Source organism: Onthophagus taurus, chromosome 7 (assembly GCF_036711975.1).
Source record: "Onthophagus taurus isolate NC chromosome 7, IU_Otau_3.0, whole genome shotgun sequence".
Taxonomy (NCBI): Eukaryota; Metazoa; Arthropoda; class Insecta; order Coleoptera; family Scarabaeidae; genus Onthophagus; species Onthophagus taurus.
In genome coordinates, this window is record NC_091972.1 from 35,557,699 (window position 1) to 35,581,939 (window position 24,241).

Below are 24,241 nucleotides of genomic sequence, written 5' to 3' on the forward strand. Positions count from 1 at the left end.
GGATAGTTGTGTTCGTGTTATTTCTGTAAATCAGGAGGTGGTTGCTTCTGAAGTAGCAATATCCATTATAATCTTAGAGATGACGTTAGATGCGCTTCTCGTGATTCTTTGTAGAGGGACTTTTAATGCAGTAACATTTTGCAGCTAGTATAAAGCAGATCATAGTTTCACCGTGCTTTTAAACTTGTTTGAATGAGTTACTATGTCACCTTAGAAGCTATCCTTGTATGGCAGTTTCTGCCAAAGAGAGCAGTGTTGTGTTATGATTTTTGATATTTAGAACACCATTAAGAACGCAAAAAAGTTGTTGCATGAGGTATGAAGTCATGGAATGATCCCGTGATTGACATTATGTTGACGAATATAAATCAGGCATCCTCTACTGAGATTAATGTTGGGGTTATACTTTTTTAAAAGTTAGATATCGATCAATTTCTAATATATATTTTTCTTTATTTCAGAAATGGGTTCCTGTAAAATTGTTGCTACAGGAGGTGGAAGATTATCAACAACAAGTGTATGCGGAGAACATGGACATTGTGTCAGTACATCAGGACATGGTTACAGATGTTCATGTGAACCTGGATATACAGGACAATATTGCCATGAAAGTAAGTTGAAATCTTTTCTAAAAAAAAAGAATCTAATTCCAAATTTTCTTTCATGTAGATATAAATGATTGTAAAATAAACCCTTGCAAAAACGGGGGAACTTGCGTGGATAAAGTAAACGCTTTCAAATGTATCTGCAAGGAAGGTTGGGAAGGTGCCTTATGCAATATAGGTAATTTTTAAACTTCCTTATAAAAAAATTATTTACATTTTTATTAATCTAAAAATTCCTCTAATTAACTTAGATATCGATGAATGTTATCCAAATCCATGCCTCAACAACGGAAGCTGTACGGATAAAGTGGCAGATTACGAATGTGATTGTCGAAATGGTTGGAAAGGGAAGACGTGCCAATTAAAAGATGGACACTGCGACCACACCACTTGTAAAAATGGTGGAACTTGTAAAGATTTAGGAAACACTTTTGTTTGTCAATGTCCATCTGGTTGGGAAGGAACTACTTGCCACATCCCTACAAGAACCGCTTGCCGATCGAATCCTTGCTTAAACGGAGGAACATGCGTAAATAAAGGGGATTATTATCAATGTATTTGTCGCGATGGTTTCGAAGGAAATCATTGCCAAGATGACGTTAACGATTGTATGCCACAACCTTGCTATAACGGTGGAAAATGTATCGATGGTGTTAACTGGTTTCTTTGCGAATGCGCGAAAGGTTTCACCGGACCAGATTGCCGAATCAACGTCAATGAATGTGCTTCAAATCCTTGTGCTTATGGAGGAACTTGCGTTGATGGGATTGGAGATTTTCAATGTATTTGTCCTTCAGGGAAAAGTGGAAAAACTTGTAATTGTAAGTCCACTTCTCTATTCTCAATCATTAATGTTAAATTAACATCTTTTTTTTTAATTTCAGTGGATGATGGCACTTACACCCCACTTCCTGGTAGTTGTACCTGGGAAAGTCACACCTTCGAAAATAACTACACTTGGCAACACGATTGTAATAAATGCGCATGTCAAAACGGAAAAGTTAAGTGCACAAAGATTTGGTGCGGCTTAGAAAACTGTCGAAACGCTCCCAACAACGTTTGCAACACCAATCAAGTTTGTGTTCCACCAACAGTTGAATCGTGCCTAACTCCACCATGTCAACCTTACGGGGAATGTAGAGATCTCGAAAGTGGTCGAAGCATAAAACCACCTTCAGTTCCAAGTCCAAGTTCGTGTTGGCCGAATCAAGCCGTTTTAAGCAATTATTGCGCGAGAGTTACTGTATTATTAGATAGAGTAAAATTACCTCTTGGAGTTTCCGTTGAAGGACTTTGTGGGGAATTAAGAAAAGTTTTAGCTAGTTATGAGTTAACTCATGATCTTCGACACGAATTGGTACTTTTATGCGATTTGAAAATTGAGTATAACGATTCTGTTGAAGTAACTTTGGTAAGTATTTAAATTTTTCTAAAACAATTTTTGATTCTAATCAAATCATTTCTTTACAGAGTGGAAAAGATGGTGTTTTAGAAGGTATCCGTTATTTAGGCGAAGCAATTTCTCGTAAACAAACCGCAGTTTTAGCTCTAACCTCAATAATGGAAGTAAAAGTTGAAACGGCTCTCGTTTCTGAAGAACCACCTAGTAATAAATACCTAATTGCTTTAGTTTGCTTAATCATCATTGGATTATGTGCGGGATGCGTTGGATTCTTACTCTACATTCGTCAACGAAGAAGAAATTTAGGATTGAGCGGTGTTAATTTATCGCCATCGATGGATTCTTGCCACCGTAATCACGAAGATGAGAAGAACAACTTACAAAACGAAGAAAATCTAAGAAGATACGCGAATCCGCTGAAGGACGAGGGAAGTTTGGCTAGTATTAATAGTGCGGGTGCGTGCGCTATGGATATACCAAAAGTGAGTGTTGTACGTCCTTTATCGACGATTCACACGCATGAACCTTCGAGTGAAATGCTGGAGATGATTTCGGAAGCCGATTGTCCTGGAAGAAAAACTTTAATGGTTGCTCCAGGTACAAGTACGTCTGAAGGTTTAAAATTAAACGATTTAAATGATGGTTTAAAACCAACGCATAGAAATAGCCAGATTATGTTGTATAAGGCTCAAAATCCGGATGTACGGAAGAACACCGCCGCTTTCGATGATTCTTCAGGACATAAGGACTTTAGTAAAAGTATTATAAACATAAATAAACAACGGACTTCGCAACAGAACACTAGTGCAAGTGTTGATGTGCTTACAGTTCATGTTTAATATAAAATAATGGGGCCAGTGTAATATATTGTAGATTTTTTTTTGTGTTTTTTTTATTTTGATATTATTTTTTTTTGAAAGAGAACATTCAATTAACAACTCGCTTCTTCTAACTTATTTACAGATTTTTATAATTATACATATGACTTAATTTAGTAAAGACATAAAAAGTGGTTGAGGTGTTAATGAAGGTTCTTTTTCCTGCACTATAAAAATAAATAAAATAAAAAATTATGATAGATAGCTAAGCTATGATCTGTATGATCTCGTGATGATAAACTTTTCAAAGTGACACAAACAAACACTTGTTTGTTCTTAGTGTGATATTATTTAATATTTTAATTCTTTTTGTTTTTTTTTTAATTAATTTTTTTAAGAAGAACAGGTTTTGTTAGATTTATATATAAAATATAACTTTTATTTAAATATAACTGATAATTATACTAGTTACTATAAAAATTTAAGATTATCTCTTTCGTGTACATAGGTTTTTGTTTTTTATCTTTTGTATTTATTATATTGTTCCTGATTTTTTTTTTTAAATATTTTAGATACACTTAGAGTAATATACAAGAGTTCATTTAAGAAAAATTACGAGAAAAATTAAACGATTTGCTTTATTTATTCCTTTTTGTTTTTATGACCCATATTTTATAAATTTTTGTGAATATCTAAAAGAATGTTTTCTTATAAACATAGTACTCCTTTATTCTCGCCTGAAAACATACTTTTAGATCTTGATTTTTTTGTAAACGTAGCTATCGTGCATACACATCATTCCATTTTTTTGTTTGTTCTTTTCCTTACGTCTTAGCAACGCTATTATAAATAAATACTACTACTACTACTACATATTGTTGTAAATATGTAAATAAATATTCTGAGTATGCAGTATTTTACGAATAAAAAAAACTTTGTAAATGTAATCAACTAATTACACTAGATCAGAAACTACACTGTCGAATAGTACTTATTTAAGAACAATAGGACAATAGTGCCTTCCTTGTGCCTAATACTGTGAAATGTATTTTTTTTTGTATCTGGTTATTTACAAGACACCTAGGTTTACAAAGAAGTATTAAATAGTTTGTAATAATTTATGTATATTTTGTATAAAATCAATTGCATTTTAACGTAAAGAATAAAAATAAATAAATCAGCTTTGTAATAAATGACGTAAACTATAGAGCTTGTGAATTTTAAGATAAATAAAGAAATCAATAAAGATTTTTAGTTTTCTTTTTATAAGTTTCCTTGAAAGGATAATTAACTCCTCACCTCTAATTCACCTCGAATGACCTCTAATTCACCTTGAAATACTTCAAACTGAAAATTTAATTCAAATCTCTGAGATCGCCTCCTTGAACTCACCTTGACTGACCTCTAATTCACCTTGAAGTACTTCAAACTGAACATTTAATTCAAAACTCTGAGAATCTCTCCTTGAATTCACCTCCAATGACTTCCAATTGACCTTGATTTACTTAAAATTGAAAATTTAATTCAAAACTCTGACAATGTCTCCTTGAGCTAACCTTGAATGACTTCTAACTGACATTGATGTACTCAAAAATGAAAAATAATTTAAAAAGTCTAAGAATGTTTCCTTGAATTCACCTTCAATGATTTCTAATTCATCTTGAAGTACTTCAAACTAAAAATTTCATAGAGAGATAGAGAAAGTGAAAGAGTATACGTACCTGGGATATGGGTTCTCGGAATGTAATAAGATCGGGTCGCACGTGAGGACGATAGCAAAAATGATTTGGGAAAAAGAAAGGTTATGTTTGAGGGCTTGATGAGAAGCACAATAATGTACGGCACAGAGGTATGGGGATGGAGAGAACAAGGATTGCTGGAAGATGTACAAACAAGGTATTGGAGATGGGGTACTAGGGTTGGCAAGGGAGACTCCAGTTGACTTAACGTCTGAATTAAAGACGTTAAGTTAGTGGCATATGCAGATGATTTGGCCATTGTAATTTCTAGTTGGAGTAAGGAGAATATTACTAACATTGCACATAGCGTTATTAAAGTAATTAGAGATAAATTAGAGTTTATGGGTTTAAAGCTGGCACCAGAGAAAACTAAATGCGTGTTAATGATAAGTAGAGGAGAAATTGAGATTAATGTGGCAGGACATATTGTAAATTCTAGTAACTCACTCAAATACTTGGATGTAATGATTGGTGGAGACCTGAGATGGGGCCCTCATGTCGAATATGTATACACTAAGGTGCAGAAAACCATAAATGCATTACACAGGATAATGGGTTCGACATATAACGGCTCGTGCGTTCAAACTCATTGTTTTACGCCAGAGGGTGTTTGATATATTTTTGTAATGCGCAATTTTATTTTTGTTCTGTTTAATTGGAATGTTTATTTTTATTTTATTTTGTTTGTTTTTTTTTTTTTTCATTATACCAGTTTATATATTATTTACTTTAGTTATTTTTATAACGGTTATTACTGCGGTCTTTCGATATTTGCCGACCTTATAGGGTGTGTAACAACTTGAATTAAACGACTTGTTTTAAAAGTACTTAGTTGTTTTATTATTATAAAAATATCTTACACTCCATCTTATACATGTTGTCTCTCACATCTTCTGAAAAGGACCGAGAGCCCTCTATCGACACACCACGACATCTATCTTAAAGTTAACTGACTAACGTACTACATCCCCCCTCCCAAGTCTATACCCAACAAAGTCCCTCAAATGTGACGGTTCCTTTATTACTCTACCCGACCTCGTTTGCACAGATGAATCTGACGGTCTTGCTATCGGTTCACAATCTTTATTAACAACAACCTTACTTAAACTAGGCTTAGTACGATTTTTTACATATATGTCACTATCGGGAATGTTGTCAATTTCAGTTAATTTAGGTCTAATTACTACATCATTATACGATTTTCGGAGATGCACACTATTGCGTCTAATATGCCTACCTGTATCTTTTTGTACAATGTATGATCTAGGTGTATCATAAACATCCACTATTTTACCTGGAGCCCATGTTTTATTATCTAAATTTTGAATTAACACATTATCATCTTTATTAAAACTTTTAGGTTCAACTGATGTTTTATTATAACATGTTTCTGATTTTTTCTGATTATTCAACAATTGTTCATATACGTTATTACTCATTTGCGGTTTTAAACTATTTTTAGTGCAAGGTAATTTATCCCTTAATGTTCTAGAAAATAACATTTGCGCAGGTGAATAGGACATACCCGTAATGGGCGTGTTCCTATACGTTAACAATGCCAAATATATATCTTGATCACTTTCTAAACACTTCTTCAACAATCTTTTTACTACACCTACTCCCCTTTCCGCTAAACCATTCGACTTAGGATATCTTGGACTAGATGTTATTACTTTTATTCCCCAACTGTCAGTAAATTTTTTAAAGTTGTAACTAGAAAATGGCATATTATCAGAAATAATAATTTCTGGAATTCCATGAACAGAGAATATTTGTTTTAATCTATTTATTACGTTACCAGCTGTTTTATTTTCCAACTCTTTAACCTCAATCCACTTACTGTAGTAGTCAATTACAAGCAAATAGTCATGATTTTTGAACTGAAACAAGTCCATGCCAACTTTATTAAAGGGTAATTCCGGAATCTCATGACCAATAAACGTTTCTTTTGGATTCGATAAGTTGTATTTCTCACATACTTTGCATTGTCTTATAAGATTTTCTATATCCAGTGTAATTCCAGGCCAGTATAATAACGATCTAGCTCTAGCCTTACATTTATCAATTCCTAGATGACCTGTGTGTATTATATTAAGCATTTCTTTCCTAAGTGTTTTCGGAATTATAACTTTTTTACCCCAGTACAAAATTCCATTCTGTACCGTAATGTCATTTCTCAATTTATACAGTATTTTCAGTTCCTTACCTTCAACATTCTTATTGTTTTTAGGAAACCCTTCATTGTACCACTCAATATATGTTTTTAGATTTTCGTCCTTTCGACCTTCTTTTTGTAGTTGTAACAAACGACTATCAGATATAGGTAATTCAGCACTCATGCAATGTACTACATCTAATAAGCTCTTATCTTCTTGTCCAGTATTTTTTAAGTAATTTCTTGACAGGAAGTCTGCTATATACATCTTTGATCCAGGAACATACGTTACCTCCAACTTATACTTTAGTAACTTTAAAAGCATACGTTGTAATCTGGCACTGACCTTATTGATATCTTTTTTAACTATCGACACTAATGGTTTGTGGTCTGTTTCAACCTTTACCTTGTAACCATAGACAAACTGGTGATACTTTTCTACACCACAACAAATGGCGAATAATTCTTTTTCGATTGGTGCCCATCTGACTTGAGCTTCTGTTAAGCTTTTTGAGTAAAAAGAAACGGGTTGTCCATTTTGTAATAAACACGCGCCAACCCCATTTTTTGAGCTGTCTGTTTGTAAAGTGATAGGCATTTCTTTATCAAAAACTCTCAATGTAGGTGATTGAGTTATTTTTTCTTTTAAAATTGTAAATGCTTTGTTTTCATTTTCCCCCCAATTCCAAGAATTATCTTTTTTAGTTAACTCTCTTAGAGGGGCTGTGATTTCAGCAAACCGTGGAATAAATTTGCTTATGTAGTTACACATTCCAAGAAATTTCTGTACCCCTTTCACGTTTTTTGGTGGTTCTAATTTAAGAATTGTGTTTACATTATCAGGGTCGCAACTTATGCCTTTTTCAGACAAAATTAATCCTAAGAATTTAACTTGATTTATTCTGTATTGGACCTTATTTTTATTAAACTTAACATTAAATCTTTTTGCACGATCTATAACTGTTTGTAAAACTCTATCATGTTTTTCCAAAGTAGTTCCTGAAATAATTATATCATCAAAATAGGTCTCTACTCCTTCTATGTTATTAAAAATTGAAAACATTAAATTTTGCATTATTTCTGGAGCAGATGATATACCAAATGGCATTCGTAAGAACCGATATACTCCAAACGGTGTTCCGAAAGAACATAATTTGCTACTTTGTTTATCTAGTTTCACTTGGAAAAACCCATCTTTCATATCCAAGACTGAGAAAAACTTTTTTCCTGCTAATCTACTACAAATTTCTTCCAGAGATGGAATTTGACATTTTTCTCTTATTATGTACTGATTTAAATATCTTGGATCCAGACAAAGTCGTAAACTTCCATCTGGTTTTTGAACTACTACTAGATTATGGCACCATTCTGTTGGTCCTTCAACTTTTTCTATAATTTTATTACTTTCTAGTTTATTTAGAGCTATTTTCAGCTGTGGTTTAATCGATTCTGGAATTCTCCTTAGCGGTTTTATTATTGGTTCAGCATCATCTTTTAATTTAATTTTACACATGCCTATATTCCCTAAACCCTCAAACACACTTGAATTTTCTTTTATAAATTGGGTTTTATCCTTACTAACTTGGACATTTATTTTATCAACTCTTTTTATTAAACCTAATTTTAAACAATCTTCTAAACCTAGGATCGGTATTGCTCTACTTTCTTTTATAATTACAAACCTAACCTTACTTTCTTTTTCATTTATATTACATTTTAGATTAACTGTCCCTAATGGTTTTATTTTATTTCCGTTATAAACTACTAATACAGTGTTTGTTTTTTCTAAAACTAGATTGTTTTTTAAATTATTTTGTAACAGATCAAATGGCAGAATTGAACATTCGCTACCCGTATCTAGTTTGAAAACAATATTTTTTCCATTTACATCTATTTTCTGTGTCCATTGTTTAACATTTTTATCATTATTGATTATGGAATCTAATCTAATATACTTATCATCCTCCTCGGTGCTTTCTTCTTCTGCATTATGGCTTTCTTTGACATCTCGGACATTCTTCTTATTTGTTTGTTTCATATTAAACTTGCACACCTCGGCAAAATGATTTTCTTTTTTGCATACCATACAAGTCTTTCCGTACGCTGGACACTGTCTTGGCTTGTGATTTCGATTGCAGTATTTGCACTTAAACTCCTTTTCTTTCTTGTTCTTGTTTTTTCCATCCATTTTCTTTCCTCCTTGCTTGATGTAACTAACCATATTTCCTTCTCCTTCTTCTTTAGTTAATACTTTTAGTTGTCTTTTAGTCACTTCCGAAGCTCTGCAATACTCTATGGCAGTTTTCAAGGTAAGTTTAGGTGTTCGGAGCAACCTTTCTTGTAAATCTCTGTCATTTATTCCTATAACGATTTTGTCCTTCAATAGCCCTTCTTCTAATTGTTCAAAGTTACATGCTTGAGCTAATGTTCTAATATCAGTTAAAAAGTGTTCGAAGTCTTCACTCTCACCTTGAAATCGATTAAAAAACTTAAATCGGTCATATGTTTCATTTCTTACTGGAGCACAGTGTTGTTTAAAAGCTTCTACTACTGTAGTGTATTTCTTCTTCTCTTCTTCGGATAATCCCAACTGTCGAAACACAACTTGCGCTTCTTCTCCAGCTATATTCAGAAAAATCGATACTTTCGTTTCGTCATCCTTTTTGTCATATCCTGATGCTTTCATAAAGTACGATAAGCTTTCAAGGAATTGATTGAAATTTCTTTCAATATTTTCATCGAATTTCAGCGAATTCGGAGGCTTGAAGCACGCCATTTTCTTATTAACTTTTTTTTTAGGTTCGAACAGATCTCGTTTTCTCGCGGCTTCTTTTTTTTTTTTTTTCCTTTTCCTTTTCTTTCTTCTTTTTCAGTTCTCAGGTGTTTCACCTGACACCATGTAACAACTTGAATTAAACGACTTGTTTTAAAAGTACTTAGTTGTTTTATTATTATAAAAATATCTTACACTCCATCTTATACATGTTGTCTCTCACATCTTCTGAAAAGGACCGAGAGCCCTCTATCGACACACCACGACATCTATCTTAAAGTTAACTGACTAACGTACTACAGGGTGCAAGTTAAATCAGTGGCACTTTTGCCTTTTCTGCTCTTGCACCCATTGAGCTTGAATTGTGAATTGTATATTTCTTGATTTATTCTTATTTTGTTGTTTATTTGGCTCAATAAAGTATTATTATTATTATATGGACCAAGTACGGAGAAAAGAATATTGATAGGCAAAGCTTGGAGCGCGGTTTTCATTAGTAATTAGTTGGAGCAATTCTGCCATCTCGATGACGAAAATAGGATACTGTAAAACAGTTAATAGATGCTATTGAGTTGTATAAAGACATGTTAGACGAAGCAGGAATTAATCGTATGTATAATAACATCAAAAAAATGTATTTTTGGCAAGGTTTAAAACAAGACGTAGAGACATTTGTGAGACGATGTGATGATTGTCAAAGATATAAACATTCTAGGCCTAGTAACCAACCAATGACAATCACCACAACTGCTCAATCAGCTTTCGAAAAAATTTTTCTTGAGGGTCCTTTAAATCACATTTTGACTTTGCAATGTGAGCTAAGCAAGTTTGTTGATGGGTATCCAATTCAGGATAAAGAGGCTGTTACAATAACCAAGTGTTTTGTAGAAAATTTTGTGCTTAGGTACGGTATACCACAACAAATAGTTACCGACAAGGGTACAGAATTTTTAGCGAGTACGCTTCAGGAAACTTGTAAACTATTAAATATAAAACAGTTAAGCTCAACTGCATACCATCACGAGACTCTTGGATCATTAGAGAACACTCATAAGCATTTGGGCGCCTATTTGCGAATGCAAGTGGCAAAATATCCCGAAACATGGAGCACTTGGGTTCCATATTGGTGTTTCTCGTACAATAACACGGTACACTCTGAAACTCGTTATACTCCTTACGAATTAGTCTTTGGTAAAATAAGTAATGTGCCGTCAAATATTTCTCGAGATGTTGTCGGTCCTATGTATAATTTTGATTGTTATCCTATTGAGTTGAAATTTAGATTACAGTCAGCATAGAAAGACGCAAGAGAAAACTTACTATTATCCAAATTAAAACGAAAGGACAGATATGATAGGAACATTAAAAGCATTACATACAATGCGGGGGATAAAGTAATGATTAAAAACAACAGTGGGAACAAACTAGTAGAGTTATTTAAAGGTCCATATGAAGTACAAAAAGACGTTGACCCAAACGTTATAGTCAAGGTAGACAAGAAATTAGTAGAAATACATAAAAATAGGATTAAGTTAAAAGTTAAAAGTAAAACAGAAATAAATTAAATTAACTAATAGCATAATTAATAATACTTATAGAATAAGTAAAATAATAATTAGGTAACTACTTATTATTTTTCCTAATTGCCGGGGGAGGTGTACTGGACACATGAGTTGTTATTCATTTTATTATACATTTTATTATTGAAAAATTAAATAACAAAACATGTTGGAGTCGAGTCATTTACCTTAGTATTTTAGATAAGTCAGCAATATTAGTAAATATTAGTAAATAGGTTTATTAGCATGTAGAAAGAGAATAGAGTAAGTCGTTGATGCGTTAACACGAAAATGTTAGTTATAAGTATTATTAAATAAACGTAGTTATATAAAATCCAAAAAGCCATTTTCTCCTCTCTCGAGGAATCTGGCATCATAAATAAGTTGATCATTACATGAGAAAACTAGCAGCTACTCTTTGACAGTTACTCTCACGATAAATAAATTGTGCGTGTCCACTTGAGTACAAGTCAACCTGTTCACTCTCCGAAAGTTGGTGGGGTCGATAGCTTCTCTCGAGAGCATTTCTCGCAAGTGGGCACCTACCTTAAAACAATTTAAATAAAATAATTACAGCAGACGACCAATATTACCTAAACGTACAACAAAAAATTCAAATCACTTACACAGCTTATATTGTTATAAGTTTTTCTTCGATTCACAGATAACTTGTATATCTGATTAAGGTCTTAAAAAACTTTCAAAATTACTTAACTTTTAGAAGTTTGGATAAAATGGATTCTAAGTTCATCGTGAGTTATAATAAATGTAACCAAAATGGGCGATGAATGGTTCTATTAATAAAATATGATGTAGGTAAAAGTAAAAACTTTTTGAGAAATAGTAAAATGTTTAATTCAATTCAAGCAGACATGTTTCGAAACTAATGTTTCATCTTCAGTACTTAGAATATTATACAATATAATGGAAAATATTATGTTAGTAGGTGGGGTTCAGGAATAAATCTAAATTTCTTTTAACTTAATTTACAAATAAAAATTAAATTTAACAAAATCAAAAATTAAAAAACTTCAATAATATAGTTAAAATCTTGCAACGCGTGTGAAGTTGGCCATAGATTTCAGCCATAGATTTTAAACTGAAAAAAATGCGTGATCGGGGTATTCAATTGATCTAATTTCAACGGCATCGTATTCATGGTCGCCTCTTGTTTCAGATTCGAAAAGAAAATTTTCCTAACCATTTCTTATTTTCCGAGAAAATCGATTTTCTTCAAACTTTCGCAAAATTCGGCTCGTTCGAGGTTTTTAATCGATCTAATTTCAACGGCATCGTATTCCTGGTGTCCTTTTGCTTCAGATTCAAAGAGAAAATTTTCCTAACCATTTCTTATATTCTGGGAAAATCGTTTTTCTCCAAACAATGGCAAATTTTGGCCTGTTCGGGGTTTCTAATGGATCTAATTTCAACGGCATCGTATTCCTGGTGCCCTTTTACTTCAGCTTCAAAAAGAAAATTTTCCTAACCATTTCTTATATTTCTGGAAAATCGTTTTTCTCCAAACAATGGCATATTTTGGCCTGTTCGGGGTTTCTAATCGATCTAATTTCAACGGCATCGTATTCTTGGTGTCCTTTTACTTCAGCTTCAAAAAGAAAATTTTCCTAACCATTTCTTATATTCCTGGAAAATCGTTTTTCTTCAAACAATTGCAAATTTTAGCCTGTTCGGGGTTTCTAATCGATCTAATTTCAACAACATCGCATTCCTGACCGCCTCTTGCTCTAAATTGGAACAGAAAATGTTCCTAATCATTTCTTATATTCCTGGAAAATCATTTTTCTTTAAATAATTGCAAATTTTGGCCTGTTCGGGGTTTCTAATCGATCTAATTTCAACGGTATCGTATTTCTGGTGCCCGTTTACTTCAGGTTCAAAAAGAAAATTTTCCTAACCATTTCTTATATTCCGGGAAAATCGTTTTTCTTCAAACAATCGCAAATTTTGGCCTGTTCGGGGTTTCTAATCGATCTAATTTCAACGACATCGCATTCCTGACCGCCTCTTGCTCTAAATTGGAACAGAAAATGTTCCTAATCATTTCTTATATTCCTGGAAAATCGTTTTTCTTTAAATAATTGCAAATTTTGGCCTGTTCGGGGTTTCTAATCGATCTAATTTCAACGACATCGTATTCCTGATCGCCTCCTGCTCTAAATTAGAACAGAAAATGTTCCTAATCATTTCCTATTTTCCAGAAAAACCGATTTTCTTCAAACATTCGCAAATTTCGGCTTGTTCGGGGTGTCTAATCGATCTAATTTCAACGGCATCGTATTCCTGGTGCCCTTTTACTTCAGCTTCAAAAAGAAAATTTTCCTAACTATTTCTTATATTCCTGGAAAATCGTTTTTCTTCAAACAATCACAAATTTCGGCCTGTTCGGGGTATCTAATCGATCTAATTTCAACGGCATCTTATTCTTGGTGCCCTTTTACTTCAGATTCAAAAAGAAAATTTTCCTAACCATTTCTTATATTCCTGGAAAATCGTTTTTCTTCAAATAATTGCAAATCTTGGCCTGTTCGGGGTTTCTAATCGATCTAATTTCAACGGAATCGTATTTCTGGTGCCCGTTTACTTCAGATTCAAAAAGAAAATTTTCCTAACCATTTCTTATATTCCGGGAAAATCGTTTTTCTTCAAACAATCGCAAATTTTGGCCTGTTCGGGGTTTCTAATCGATCTAATTTCAACGGCATCGTATTCCTGGTGGCCTTTTGCTTCAGATGCAAAAAGAAAATTTTTCTAACCATTTCTAACCCAATTGTTTGAAGAAAAACGACTTTCCAGGAATATAAGAAATGGTAAGGAAAATTTTCTTTTCGAATCTGAAGGAAGAGGCCACCAGGAATACGATGCCGTTGAAATTAAATCAATTAAAAACCCCGAACGAGCCGAATTTTGCGAAAGATTGAAGAAAATCGATTTTCCCGGAAAATAAGAAATGGTTAGGAAAATTTCCTTTTCGAATCTGAAACAAGAGGCGACCATGAATACGATGCCGTTGAAATTAAATCGATTGAATACCCCGATCACGCAATTTTTTCAGTTTAAAATCTATGGCTGAAATCTATGGCCAACTTCACACGCGTTAAAAAACTTTCAAAATTACTTAACTTTAAGAGAAACAAATAAAATAAAATGATTTTAAAAAATATTCCTTTTAATTAACTCAACATTATTCTAAGTAATACATTTTCCTTAATAACTAAATGGCAATTAATTTAAAATCAAATTATTTACCCATAGAATTCAACAGACCCAAAACATAACTCCCTAAATCTTCATCTTGATTAGTCCACGAAACGTAAACACTTTTTTGTTCATCATCATCACCTTCAACTTTAACCAAAACCGATTCAACCGAAATCGATCCTTCAGTCATTGAAACACTCCACTGTGGTAATTGTTCTTTAATTAAAGTATATAATTTTTGGGTTGTTGTTATTGATGGTCCTAAATCGTGTAGATGTACGGTTGAGGTAAACCTTATTATATGCCTATTAATTCCGGCCTCCTTACAAGCATCATCAACATCCATAAGACACACATTGTTATCTTTCATTACTAAAACTCCGTGCAAAATTCTCCGCCGTTTTGGATCGGGGGGCAAAGAACAGTATTTTTTCGCTTCCGTTTTTAATAAAGATAATGAAACATCGATTGGGATTTTAACTGGGGTTTTAATAATACACATTTCACCATTTGCCGGGTTGTAACAATCAAGATTAAATTCTTGTTTAATTTTTTCTTTTAAAAATTCCATCTTTTCAGCTTCGCCGTGAACCAATAATACATTTCTTGGTTCGCAATATTGAATTAGTTGCATAATTCCTTTGGCATCAGCATGCGCTGAGAAAGACATGTATTCAACCGTCATTTTTACATCGACTATTTGTCGATTTTCAAATTCGATTTGTTTGGCGCCGTTTAATATTTTATGACCAACTGTTCCTTGTACACAAAATCCGGGCATTATGACCATATTTTTTTCGTTTGGGGCCCATTTTTTAAATATTTGTAGGCTTAAACCTGCATGTAACATTCCTGGGGTTGCAAAAACAACCATTGGACCTGGATTATCTATGTATTGCCGATCAAATGGTTTAATGTGTTTAAAATCAAACATATTTCTTTGTACGAATGTTTTACGAATTTTTTGATTCGTCCAAGTTATGAACATTTTGTAATAATTATTCGCTTTCTCTGTTAAACCCAGCGCGAAATAAACTGGGACTTTTAGGTTCATTCTTTCCCAATATGTTTCTAATAATATACAAAGTTCTTGGGCTCTTCCCAAAGCGAATACTGGAATTAATACTTTTCCTCCTTTATCGATACATTCATGAACTTTTTTTAGAAAGTCTCTTTCTCTGCATCTTTTTGAATCTCTTATAGTTGTGGCATAAGTTGATTCAGAAATTAAAATGTCCGGTCGACATTTATCAATCCAAGCAGCTCCCAAATGCCTATCTGGAGTCATGTTATAATCTCCAGTGTAAACAATAGATTGTGATCCAACTTTAACCCAAAACATTGCAGCCCCCAAAACATGACCGGCATAATAGGCTTTAATTTCTAACTCATTATCAACCATTACAGATTGATGTAATGTAACTGCAATAACCTTTTTCATACAATCTTTAATCATTTGAGAAGTAAAAAAGTTTTGTTCCCCTTTTTTCTCAACAGACACTTTTCGCATATCTTCTAATAAGATTGGGGCGATTGCCTTTGTTGGATGAGTCATATAAATTGGGCCTGAATATCCAACCATTTCCGACATGTATGGAAGAGCTCCGCAATGATCCAAATGAAAATGAGAGATAATTACGCAATCTATGTAAGGTGTTAATGGTCCTTCTTGCGAAATGTAAGAAAAATCGGGAAATCTACGTTCGTCGTTGTACCCCATGTGCATTCCGCAATCTAACATTATATTTTTCCCGCCCATTGTAAGCAAAATACAACTTCTACCAACATCTTGACCAGCACCCAGAGGGATTATTTTTATATCCGGCATTATGTTTATAATTAATTTGAGTTGTTACGATTTATTGTTTAAAATACATCGATTTAATTGGAAACATTTATTTTTAGAGCCGGTTTGAGGTTATAAATTTTTGACAGATGGGAAAATACAAACTTAACAATAAAAAAATTCCTAAAAATTGAAGCAAAATCAAATAATTTATTAATAAAAAAATATTTTTATTTCCTACACCTTATTATTTAATTAAAATCATTAACTAATTTTCTTAAATTAGTAAAATTCCTCAATCTTTATATTTTTATACCCAAAAGTCACTAAATCAAACCTAACCTAATTTCTTTTGTAAACTAAAAATATAAATAACCCACTTTTTTATTTTTATCTGTTATTATCAATATAATAGTTATTTGTTTAATTCGTATTTATAGCAATGAAATGTTCCGCCTCAACAAATAAAGTTGTTAACCCATCATTTACTGTAAAAACGAAAAAGCCTTCAAAAGACCGTGAAAACCGTAAATCATCTAATAGCACAGAAAAATTAGATAACAGCGAGAAAAGGTTCCCAAAGAAAGATGGGACATTTATCAATCCAAGCAGCTCCCAAATGCCTATCTGGAGTCATATTATAACCTCAAGTATAAACAATAGATTGAGATCCAACTAACCCAAAACATTACAGCCCCCAAAACATGACCGGCATAATAAGCTTTAATTTCTAACTCATTATCAACCATTACAGATTGATGTAATGTAACTGCAATAACCTTTTTCATACAATCTTTAATCATTTGAGAAGTAAAAAAGTTTTGTTCCCCTTTTTTCTCAACAGACACTTTTCGCATATCTTCTAATAAGATTGGGGCGATTGCCTTTGTTGGATGAGTCATATCAATCGGGCCTGAGTATCCAACCATTTCTGACATGTATGGAACAGCTCCGCAATGATCCAAATGAAAATGAGAGATAATTACGCAATCTATATAAGGTGTTAACGGTCCTTCTTGCGAAATGTAAGAAAAATCGGGAAATCTACGTTCGTCGTTGTACCCCATGTGCATTCCGCAATCTAACATTATATTTTTCCCGCCCATTGTAAGCAAAATACAACTTCTACCAACATCTTGACCAGCACCCAGAGGGATTATTTTTATTTCCGGCATTGTGTTTATAATTAATTTAAGTTGTTACGATTTATTGTAAAAAATACATCGATTTAATTGGAAACATTTATTTTTAGAGCCGGTTTGAGGTTATAAATTTTTGACATATACGAAAATACAAACTTAACAATAAAAAAATTCCTAAAAATTGAATCAAAATCAAATAATTTATTAATAAAAAAATATTTTTATTTCCTATACCTTATTATTTAATTAAAATCATTAATTTAGACGGTAATTAATTTATCTTAAATTAATAAAACACCCCAACCTTTATATTTTTATTCCCAAAAGTTACTAAATCATAAACCTAACCTAATTTTTCTTGTAAACTAAAATTAAAAATATAAATAACCCACTTTTTTTATTTTTATCAGTTATTATCAACAAAATAGTTATTTGTTTAAACTTATTTATAGCAATGAAAAGTTCCGCCTCAACAAATAAAGTTGTGAACCCATCGTTTAGTGTAAAAACGAAAAAGTCTTCAAAAGACCGTGAAAAACGTAAATCGTCTAGTAGCACAGAAAAATTGGATAATAACAGCGAGAAAGGGTCCCCAAATAAAGATGGAACAGTCAGAAAATACGCTGGAATTGGTCCTGAATCGATATTAACGTATTCGGAACAAGCAGGATTTGAACATTTGAGCGAAGATGTTTGTTATGGGTTAGCCGAAGATATCAGCTATAAATTAAGATATGTTATACATGTATGGGGTTTTAATTAAATTAAAAAAGTTTTTATTAATACATTTTTGTTTAGGATTCGTTAATTAAAGCTAGATTATCAGGTCGTAATCATATATTATCGACGGATTTAGATGCCACATTTCAAGATTTAAATATTGATAAAGTGTATGGGGCTACTTCCACACCTAATTGGATTGGTTTTGGTGATCAAAACCTATATTACCTTGATGTAGATTTATTTTTTTTATATAAAGAATTTTTTGTTAGGTTATTTTTTTTTGTAGGATCCTATGGTAAATTTAATTGAGTTATCAGAACAACCCTGTTCTTTTACACAACCTGGGGAAGTTGTGGTTAATAAAAAATGGGTACCAGACACTAAAGATACTGAAGTGATGAGGAATTATTTTAAAACAATGTGCTCAGCAATTGTATCTAATAATCAGGAATTAAGTCAATATGCTTTAAATGATATAAAGCAAAATACTCATATTGGACCAATAACCGATTGGTTTTATCATTTTGGTTATTTATTGTTGAGTAAAGATATCACTTATGATAGTTTAACAACAAGCGCTTTAAGTTTAATTAAATGTTTAGAGCAAAATCAGATTGCTATTTTATCTGTGTCTGAAAAACCGGTAAAAATTTCTTAATTAATTAGGCTATGTTTTTATGTTTTATTATTGTAGTTAAAATTGTTGGTGAGACTTCTATTACAAAGATTATTAAGAGGAATAACAACTCCCGAAGTCCTAAAACCAATGTGTTCAGTTTTGGCGATACTTTGTGAAAGATTACCACTCAGAGAATTTGTTATCGTCAAATTAAACCAAAAAATTAAAGACGACGACGCAAAAATCAAAGAGAATTTTTTACTTTCAATAGTTTCAATCATAAATGCGCTCGGTGTTGATGCTATTTTTGAAATATTTGTTCCGCTTATGAATTATATCCTTACAAGAATTGAAGTGGATCAAAATTCAGATTTAATTTATGCTATTCTTGTAAGTATTATTATAAGAGTTTTTATTGTTGACTAAAAGTTTACAATTTTCTGTACAATATGTCCCAACCTTCCCCTCTTCTAGAATCTACCACCTGGTTCCTTTCTTCTTCTCTCAGCTCACTACATCCCTTCAACATATGTTCTAGCGCCTGCCAATCCTCTCAATACAGCCGACACCACTTTTCTACATCATCTGCCCAGTACTTGTTCGCTCTCTCTTCATTACCACACCGAAATCTGGCCACCAACCTTTTCCCTTCCTCACTGTTTTGAGGTTTCCACCCTCATTTCATCCACCTTAACTTCCTCTCTCACAATACACCCCGATGTTTTCCTCGCCAGACCCAGAACCCACCTCCAGTACCGATTCTGTACGTCCTCCAGAATATTCTGCCTCTTCCATCCCCAAACTTCCGCCCCGTACATCATTGCACTCCTCACCAAGCCATCAAACATAATTTTTCTCTTTCTGATGTCCCTTCCAAACACTTTTTGCTCTATCACCTTATTTGCCCTTTTACCCATCTCCCTCACATGCACCTCGTCCTTGCTATCCTCCCTGAACCTGTAACCCAGATATGTGAATTCTCTCACCTCCTCTATCTCTCTCCCCTCCCATCTCCATTCTTCCCACTTTCTTCTTTCCCCTTTGCAGAACTTCTTCATTCTTTGTCCCATTTCTGCCGCATCCTTCCCCACAACTACCATGTCATTCGCGTAGGCTAGCACGGGAACCTTTCTCCCTCCTACCACCACTCTTCCTATTTGGCCCTTCTCCAGCGTGCCTTCCAAATCCACCGTATACAGAGCAAAAAGGCTGAGGCTTAGTGGACACTATTCTAACTGTAGCCATCGTTTTCTTATATATCCCCTTCACTCTCTTCCTCAACTCCTCCGTGATTCCCCTCTTCGCCATATCTTTCCACAACTTCCTATCCACCTTATCGAATGCCGTCTTTAAATTTATGAATAGGGAATATAACTTCCCTCCCTTCTTATCCAACTCTCCATCCATCTGATGTTTTAAGATGTAAACGTTATCGATCGCCCCTTTACTCTTCCTAAAACCTGCGTGTCCATTCGGCAACATTCCCCCTATTTTAATCTCTTCCTCCAATCTTCCCAGCAGTATCTTCGCATAAATCTGGTATGAAGAGTTGAGTAGGCTGATTTCCCTATAACTCTCCACTGCTCTCTTACTTCCTTTCTTGCGCACTGGGCTATTATACACATCCTCCAGCCGTTGGGAAACCCTTCCTTCCTTCACACATTGTTTAACGTCTCTAACAGCTTCCCTCTCACCTCCCCTGTCGCCTCCAACCACGCCTCATTCTGTACGCCATCCTCTTCAGCTCTTTTCCCCTCCTCAACCCAGTCAAAACTGTTGTCAACTCTTCCTCCGTAATCTCCTCACCTTCCTCAGTCGTCTCCGCCTCCTTGACCGCCTGTCTATCTTCTACCCCTCCCAACAAATTCATAAAGAGATTCCTCCATTCCGCCATCTGTACATCCTTACTGACCTCCACAACTTCTTCAAATACCTCCACATATGCCCTTCCCGTCTTATATCCTTAATTTTTGCTGCCTCCCTCAACCTCAACTCAACTCCCTTTTCTTTGTTCCATATACTTCTATGTTCTATGTAGTCATGTTCACGGGAAATGCACACTCAAGGTCAAGCGCTGTAGTGAGATCCGACATGCCGCTGGCTAAACTTGCTGAGCCAGCGGCATGTCGGATCTCACTACAGCGCTTGACCTTGAGTGTGCATTTCCCGTGAACATGACTGTACCTCCTTATAACTGTCCACCAGAACCTCTCCTCTCCGCCACTGCCTCAATCTTCTCCTTGCCTCCCTGCATTCTCCATCCCACCATTCGTTCCTTCCCAGAATGCGTCCCTGCCACGAACACTCCCTCCTCAGTGACGCGTTACTCATCACCTTCATCAAATCTTCCAGTCCAATGACTCCTTCCACTCTTTGTCGCCAGATCGTCAAATTTCCCCAGTGTTCTATCCTCTCTCCTGACCAATCTGTCTTAACATATTTTATTTCTTCCTCTTACCGCCTTCTCCCTCCTACCCACTTCAACTGCACTTTCAATAGTTAGTAATCTTCATTATCTCCCACCCTTTCCCACATTCCTCAGTCCACTACCACATAATCTATCACGGACGCCCCCCTTGCACCCGTATAAGTATATTCCCCTTCATCACCTTCCTCCCTATTCCCATTCTATATCTCCCATCCCCTCTTCTCCGCCCACCTCAGCATCTCCCTTCTTTGTGCATTCAGTGTCTTATCTAATGATGTTACGGATGTGGATTTGGCGGATGCGGAGTTATTGAAAAAAGTTACATACTAAAATTTTAATGAAAATAATATTTATATTGTAATTTTCTTATTTTATATCTATACAGGGTGTCTCACGTAACTGGTTCGTTAGAACTTTTTTAGGTTCCACTATTTGTAGAGGTTTGAAATTTTGGTAGTATGGGTTGTTCATTCTAAACTTTCAATCTAAAATATTTTCAAGATGGCCACCACTTCCGGTCTACCGGAAGTAGACCACAACTTCGTTATTTTAAATGGAATGCTATAGTTTTTATTACACCTTTCAATTATACATCAAAAAATATGTTGACTTTGATAAAAGTTGTTGGTACCTAGCATTTTTTGTTTTCAAGTTATTTTGATTTTAAGCTTTTTTTTTGCAAATTTCACCATGCTCTTTAAAAGCCCATATCTCAGTTAACGTTCATTAAAAAAACCTCTAAATTGGCACGATTACTCTTCAGATGTTTAACTCAAAAGTTAAAGTAATTAATATTCGTAATTTATTACAGGCAGGTTATACTTTAAAAAAAGAAATTTTGACTGCACTAAATAGCTGTTCACTGGTAAACCTGCTTAGTGGCGTTGATAAATATTGGCGAACAATCGGCTATAAAACAGTATATTTGTACCCATTCTGTCGCCACCACATTAACTGGTCTTCTTCTAAAGACAGTCTTCTTTCTGTAATGTAATTTTGGAGCACAATCTTCAGTGTTGTTAATTGGTCATTTCCTGCCTCACTTTCGCTTGAACTTAGAATGGATTGTACTGACTGTAGTAGCTTTGAACAACTACTAGAACTAGTAACAATTTGATTATCAATTTTTCTTTTCTTATGTGTCTGACTACAATCTTTATTTTTATGGATCGTTTGATTTTGACACAAATTAACTATTTTGGCTTCGATTTCTTTTATTTCAAAACTGTTAAAAAACTTTGTTTTATATCGCGGATCTAAGTACGTAGAAGCAAATTTTTGTTTAAATCGCCAAACCTTTCACTTATTTGTAGTATAACTTTAACGAGAAGTGCTTTGATTTTTTCTGGCATATTCGGGTTATCTTTCTCAGCTATTAATGTTGCGAGGATAACGTACATAAGTGGTATAACCATAGAAATGCTGTTCTTCGAGTTACTCAATTCTTTAGTAAGTTCTTCGAAAGGTGTCAACAATTTTAACAACAGTTCAATTGTTGACAAATTATCTGGAGAAAATGATATAAATTGATATAAAAGAATCCTTTATTTTAATGAAACGCTCCAACATGTAAAATGTTTCTGATTTATAGACAATCGTTGGCTTACCTAGTGGGACAATCTTGTATTGTTGACAATGGAAATTGCTTCATTCTTATTTCCTGTATAGTTTTTAGTTCATTTTGTGCTATTAGGGAATGATTAAAATATGTTGAAACTTTTTTCACCTTTTTAATTACTTACACATTTTTAAAACAACTCTGTATTTGATGAATCACACAATTAAAATCAGTTAAACCAGATATCTGCATTGCTTTAATCATGTTGCTGCCACGATCGCGTACCACACACAGTATCGTGTTTTATACCCCATTCTTCAAGAATGGATTCAATTTTTGTCGAAATAGCTTGACCCGTATGACGTTCTTCCATTATTTCACATTTCAAAATAATTCTTACTCTTTCAAAACCTTCATTTACACCATGAGCAGTCAAACTAACTAATGAAGTCCCAGAACTTGTATCTGGCCAAACATCAGTTGTAAAGGATATTTTCTTAAGAATTTTTAATAATGCTTCAATCTTATTTGCCACGCTGTTATATAAATCGTCACATACAAGCGACGTAAAAACGTCCCCTTAATTTATATCGTGCAAGTATTGTATTGATCAATCGCAAAAAACCAACACCTTCAACGAAGTTGAATGGCAAGTCTTATAAAGCAATCATTTCGCTTATTAGTCGATCCGTATCTTTGGATTTTGGGTATGATAAATACATACAACGATTAATTTCCGAGAAATGTTCCCAAATGAAGCTTGTTTTTGGTTTCATTTTAATTAATTTTATTTCGACAGACAAAATTTTATTCTAATTAAGGTTTTTTTTGTAGCAAACTTATACTATTTTAAATAGAGAATGTGATCACACTGAAGAATTAGATAAAGCTTTTTATGAGACGTTCGGAGATGGAATTTGTCCAATTTGGGAAATTACACCTACTTTAAGTAAATTAGATTGCTTTATCCCTTTATATTTGGTAATAAAAATATTTTTAGTTCCCGAAAAACAAGAATCGAATTGGTTCCAAATAAAAATTCAATTATTTAAGACGAGAAGAAAAATTTTATACAGCAATAAACATCAAACTCACATTGATATCAAAGAAATCTTTTCCGATTATGTTGAACGTAAGTTAAAAAAAAAAACAAATTAATTTATTATTTTAATTTTTGTTTTTAGCTGATGATGACGCTATATTAAAATCGGATTTTATTGGTGAAAGAACCGGGATACACTTTCAAATAAAGCGCCTCAACGTTCGAAAACCGTTGCTTCCCGCCATAACAGATATTGAACTAAGAAATAGTTTGAGTATTTACGGAACTGATGATTACAATCCTGATATTAGCTTTTTATCCGAACTTATTAACTCTCAACCGACGCAAAGTGTTTTAATTGGGAAAAGATCTCTATTATTGTCTTGTGTTAAAGGGGATAAAGTAAAAGTTAACAATAGAAATAGATGTAATGATTATAATTTGATGTATTATAATTATTAAAATAATTTAAAAAAATAAATGAAATAAATTAACAATTCGGGTTTCCCTTTTTTTATTAAATGTTTAGAATTTAAAGGAAAAAAATACAAAAAAAACATTTTCGTACATAGATTCTAAAAGAAGTTCTAAATAAACGATTATTTTATACAATTTTTTACATTTTACTATATTTTTTACACTGTACAAAAATTGATGGTTAAAAAAGGCACAC

General features: G+C 33.5%; 4 protein-coding genes across 6 annotated transcripts in view; 2 read left to right on the plus strand and 2 right to left on the minus strand.

The window, feature by feature from the left end:
- Positions 1 to 4,073, plus strand: part of LOC111424038 (protein serrate) — a 188,851-nt gene extending 184,778 nt beyond the window's left edge. Inside the window, exons 12-16 of one of the 3 annotated variants that reach the window (XM_071198215.1) lie at positions 462 to 611; positions 670 to 783; positions 857 to 1,426; positions 1,490 to 2,016; positions 2,076 to 4,073. In XM_071198215.1, the coding sequence (XP_071054316.1) occupies positions 462 to 611; positions 670 to 783; positions 857 to 1,426; positions 1,490 to 2,016; positions 2,076 to 2,846 (2,132 nt within the window). In that variant the 3' untranslated portion in view covers positions 2,847 to 4,073. Of the gene's footprint in view, positions 1 to 461; positions 612 to 669; positions 784 to 856; positions 2,017 to 2,075 lie in introns of all 3 variants that reach the window. The other 2 variants (XM_071198214.1, XM_071198216.1) reach the window with 2 other exon arrangements.
- Positions 4,074 to 14,220: 10,147 nt separating this feature from the next.
- LOC111424009 (integrator complex subunit 11-like) lies at positions 14,221 to 16,200 on the minus strand. Its single transcript, XM_023057398.2, has one exon. It carries the CDS (start codon positions 16,096 to 16,098, stop codon positions 14,311 to 14,313), a length of 1,788 nt encoding a protein of 595 aa, XP_022913166.2. The 5' UTR covers positions 16,099 to 16,200; the 3' UTR covers positions 14,221 to 14,310.
- Positions 16,201 to 16,694: 494 nt separating this feature from the next.
- On the minus strand, positions 16,695 to 17,231 carry LOC111424017 (integrator complex subunit 11-like). The gene has a single exon (XM_023057411.2). It carries the CDS (start codon positions 17,229 to 17,231, stop codon positions 16,695 to 16,697), a length of 537 nt encoding a protein of 178 aa, XP_022913179.2.
- A 333-nt stretch (positions 17,232 to 17,564) lies between these two features.
- Positions 17,565 to 24,065, plus strand: LOC111424110 (uncharacterized). The gene is made up of 7 exons (XM_023057541.2): positions 17,565 to 17,943; positions 17,997 to 18,152; positions 18,208 to 18,564; positions 18,616 to 18,930; positions 23,361 to 23,475; positions 23,527 to 23,658; positions 23,711 to 24,065. Exons 1-7 carry the CDS (start codon positions 17,653 to 17,655, stop codon positions 24,028 to 24,030), a joined length of 1,686 nt encoding a protein of 561 aa, XP_022913309.1. The 5' UTR covers positions 17,565 to 17,652; the 3' UTR covers positions 24,031 to 24,065.
- The last annotated feature ends 176 nt before the right edge of the window (positions 24,066 to 24,241 follow it).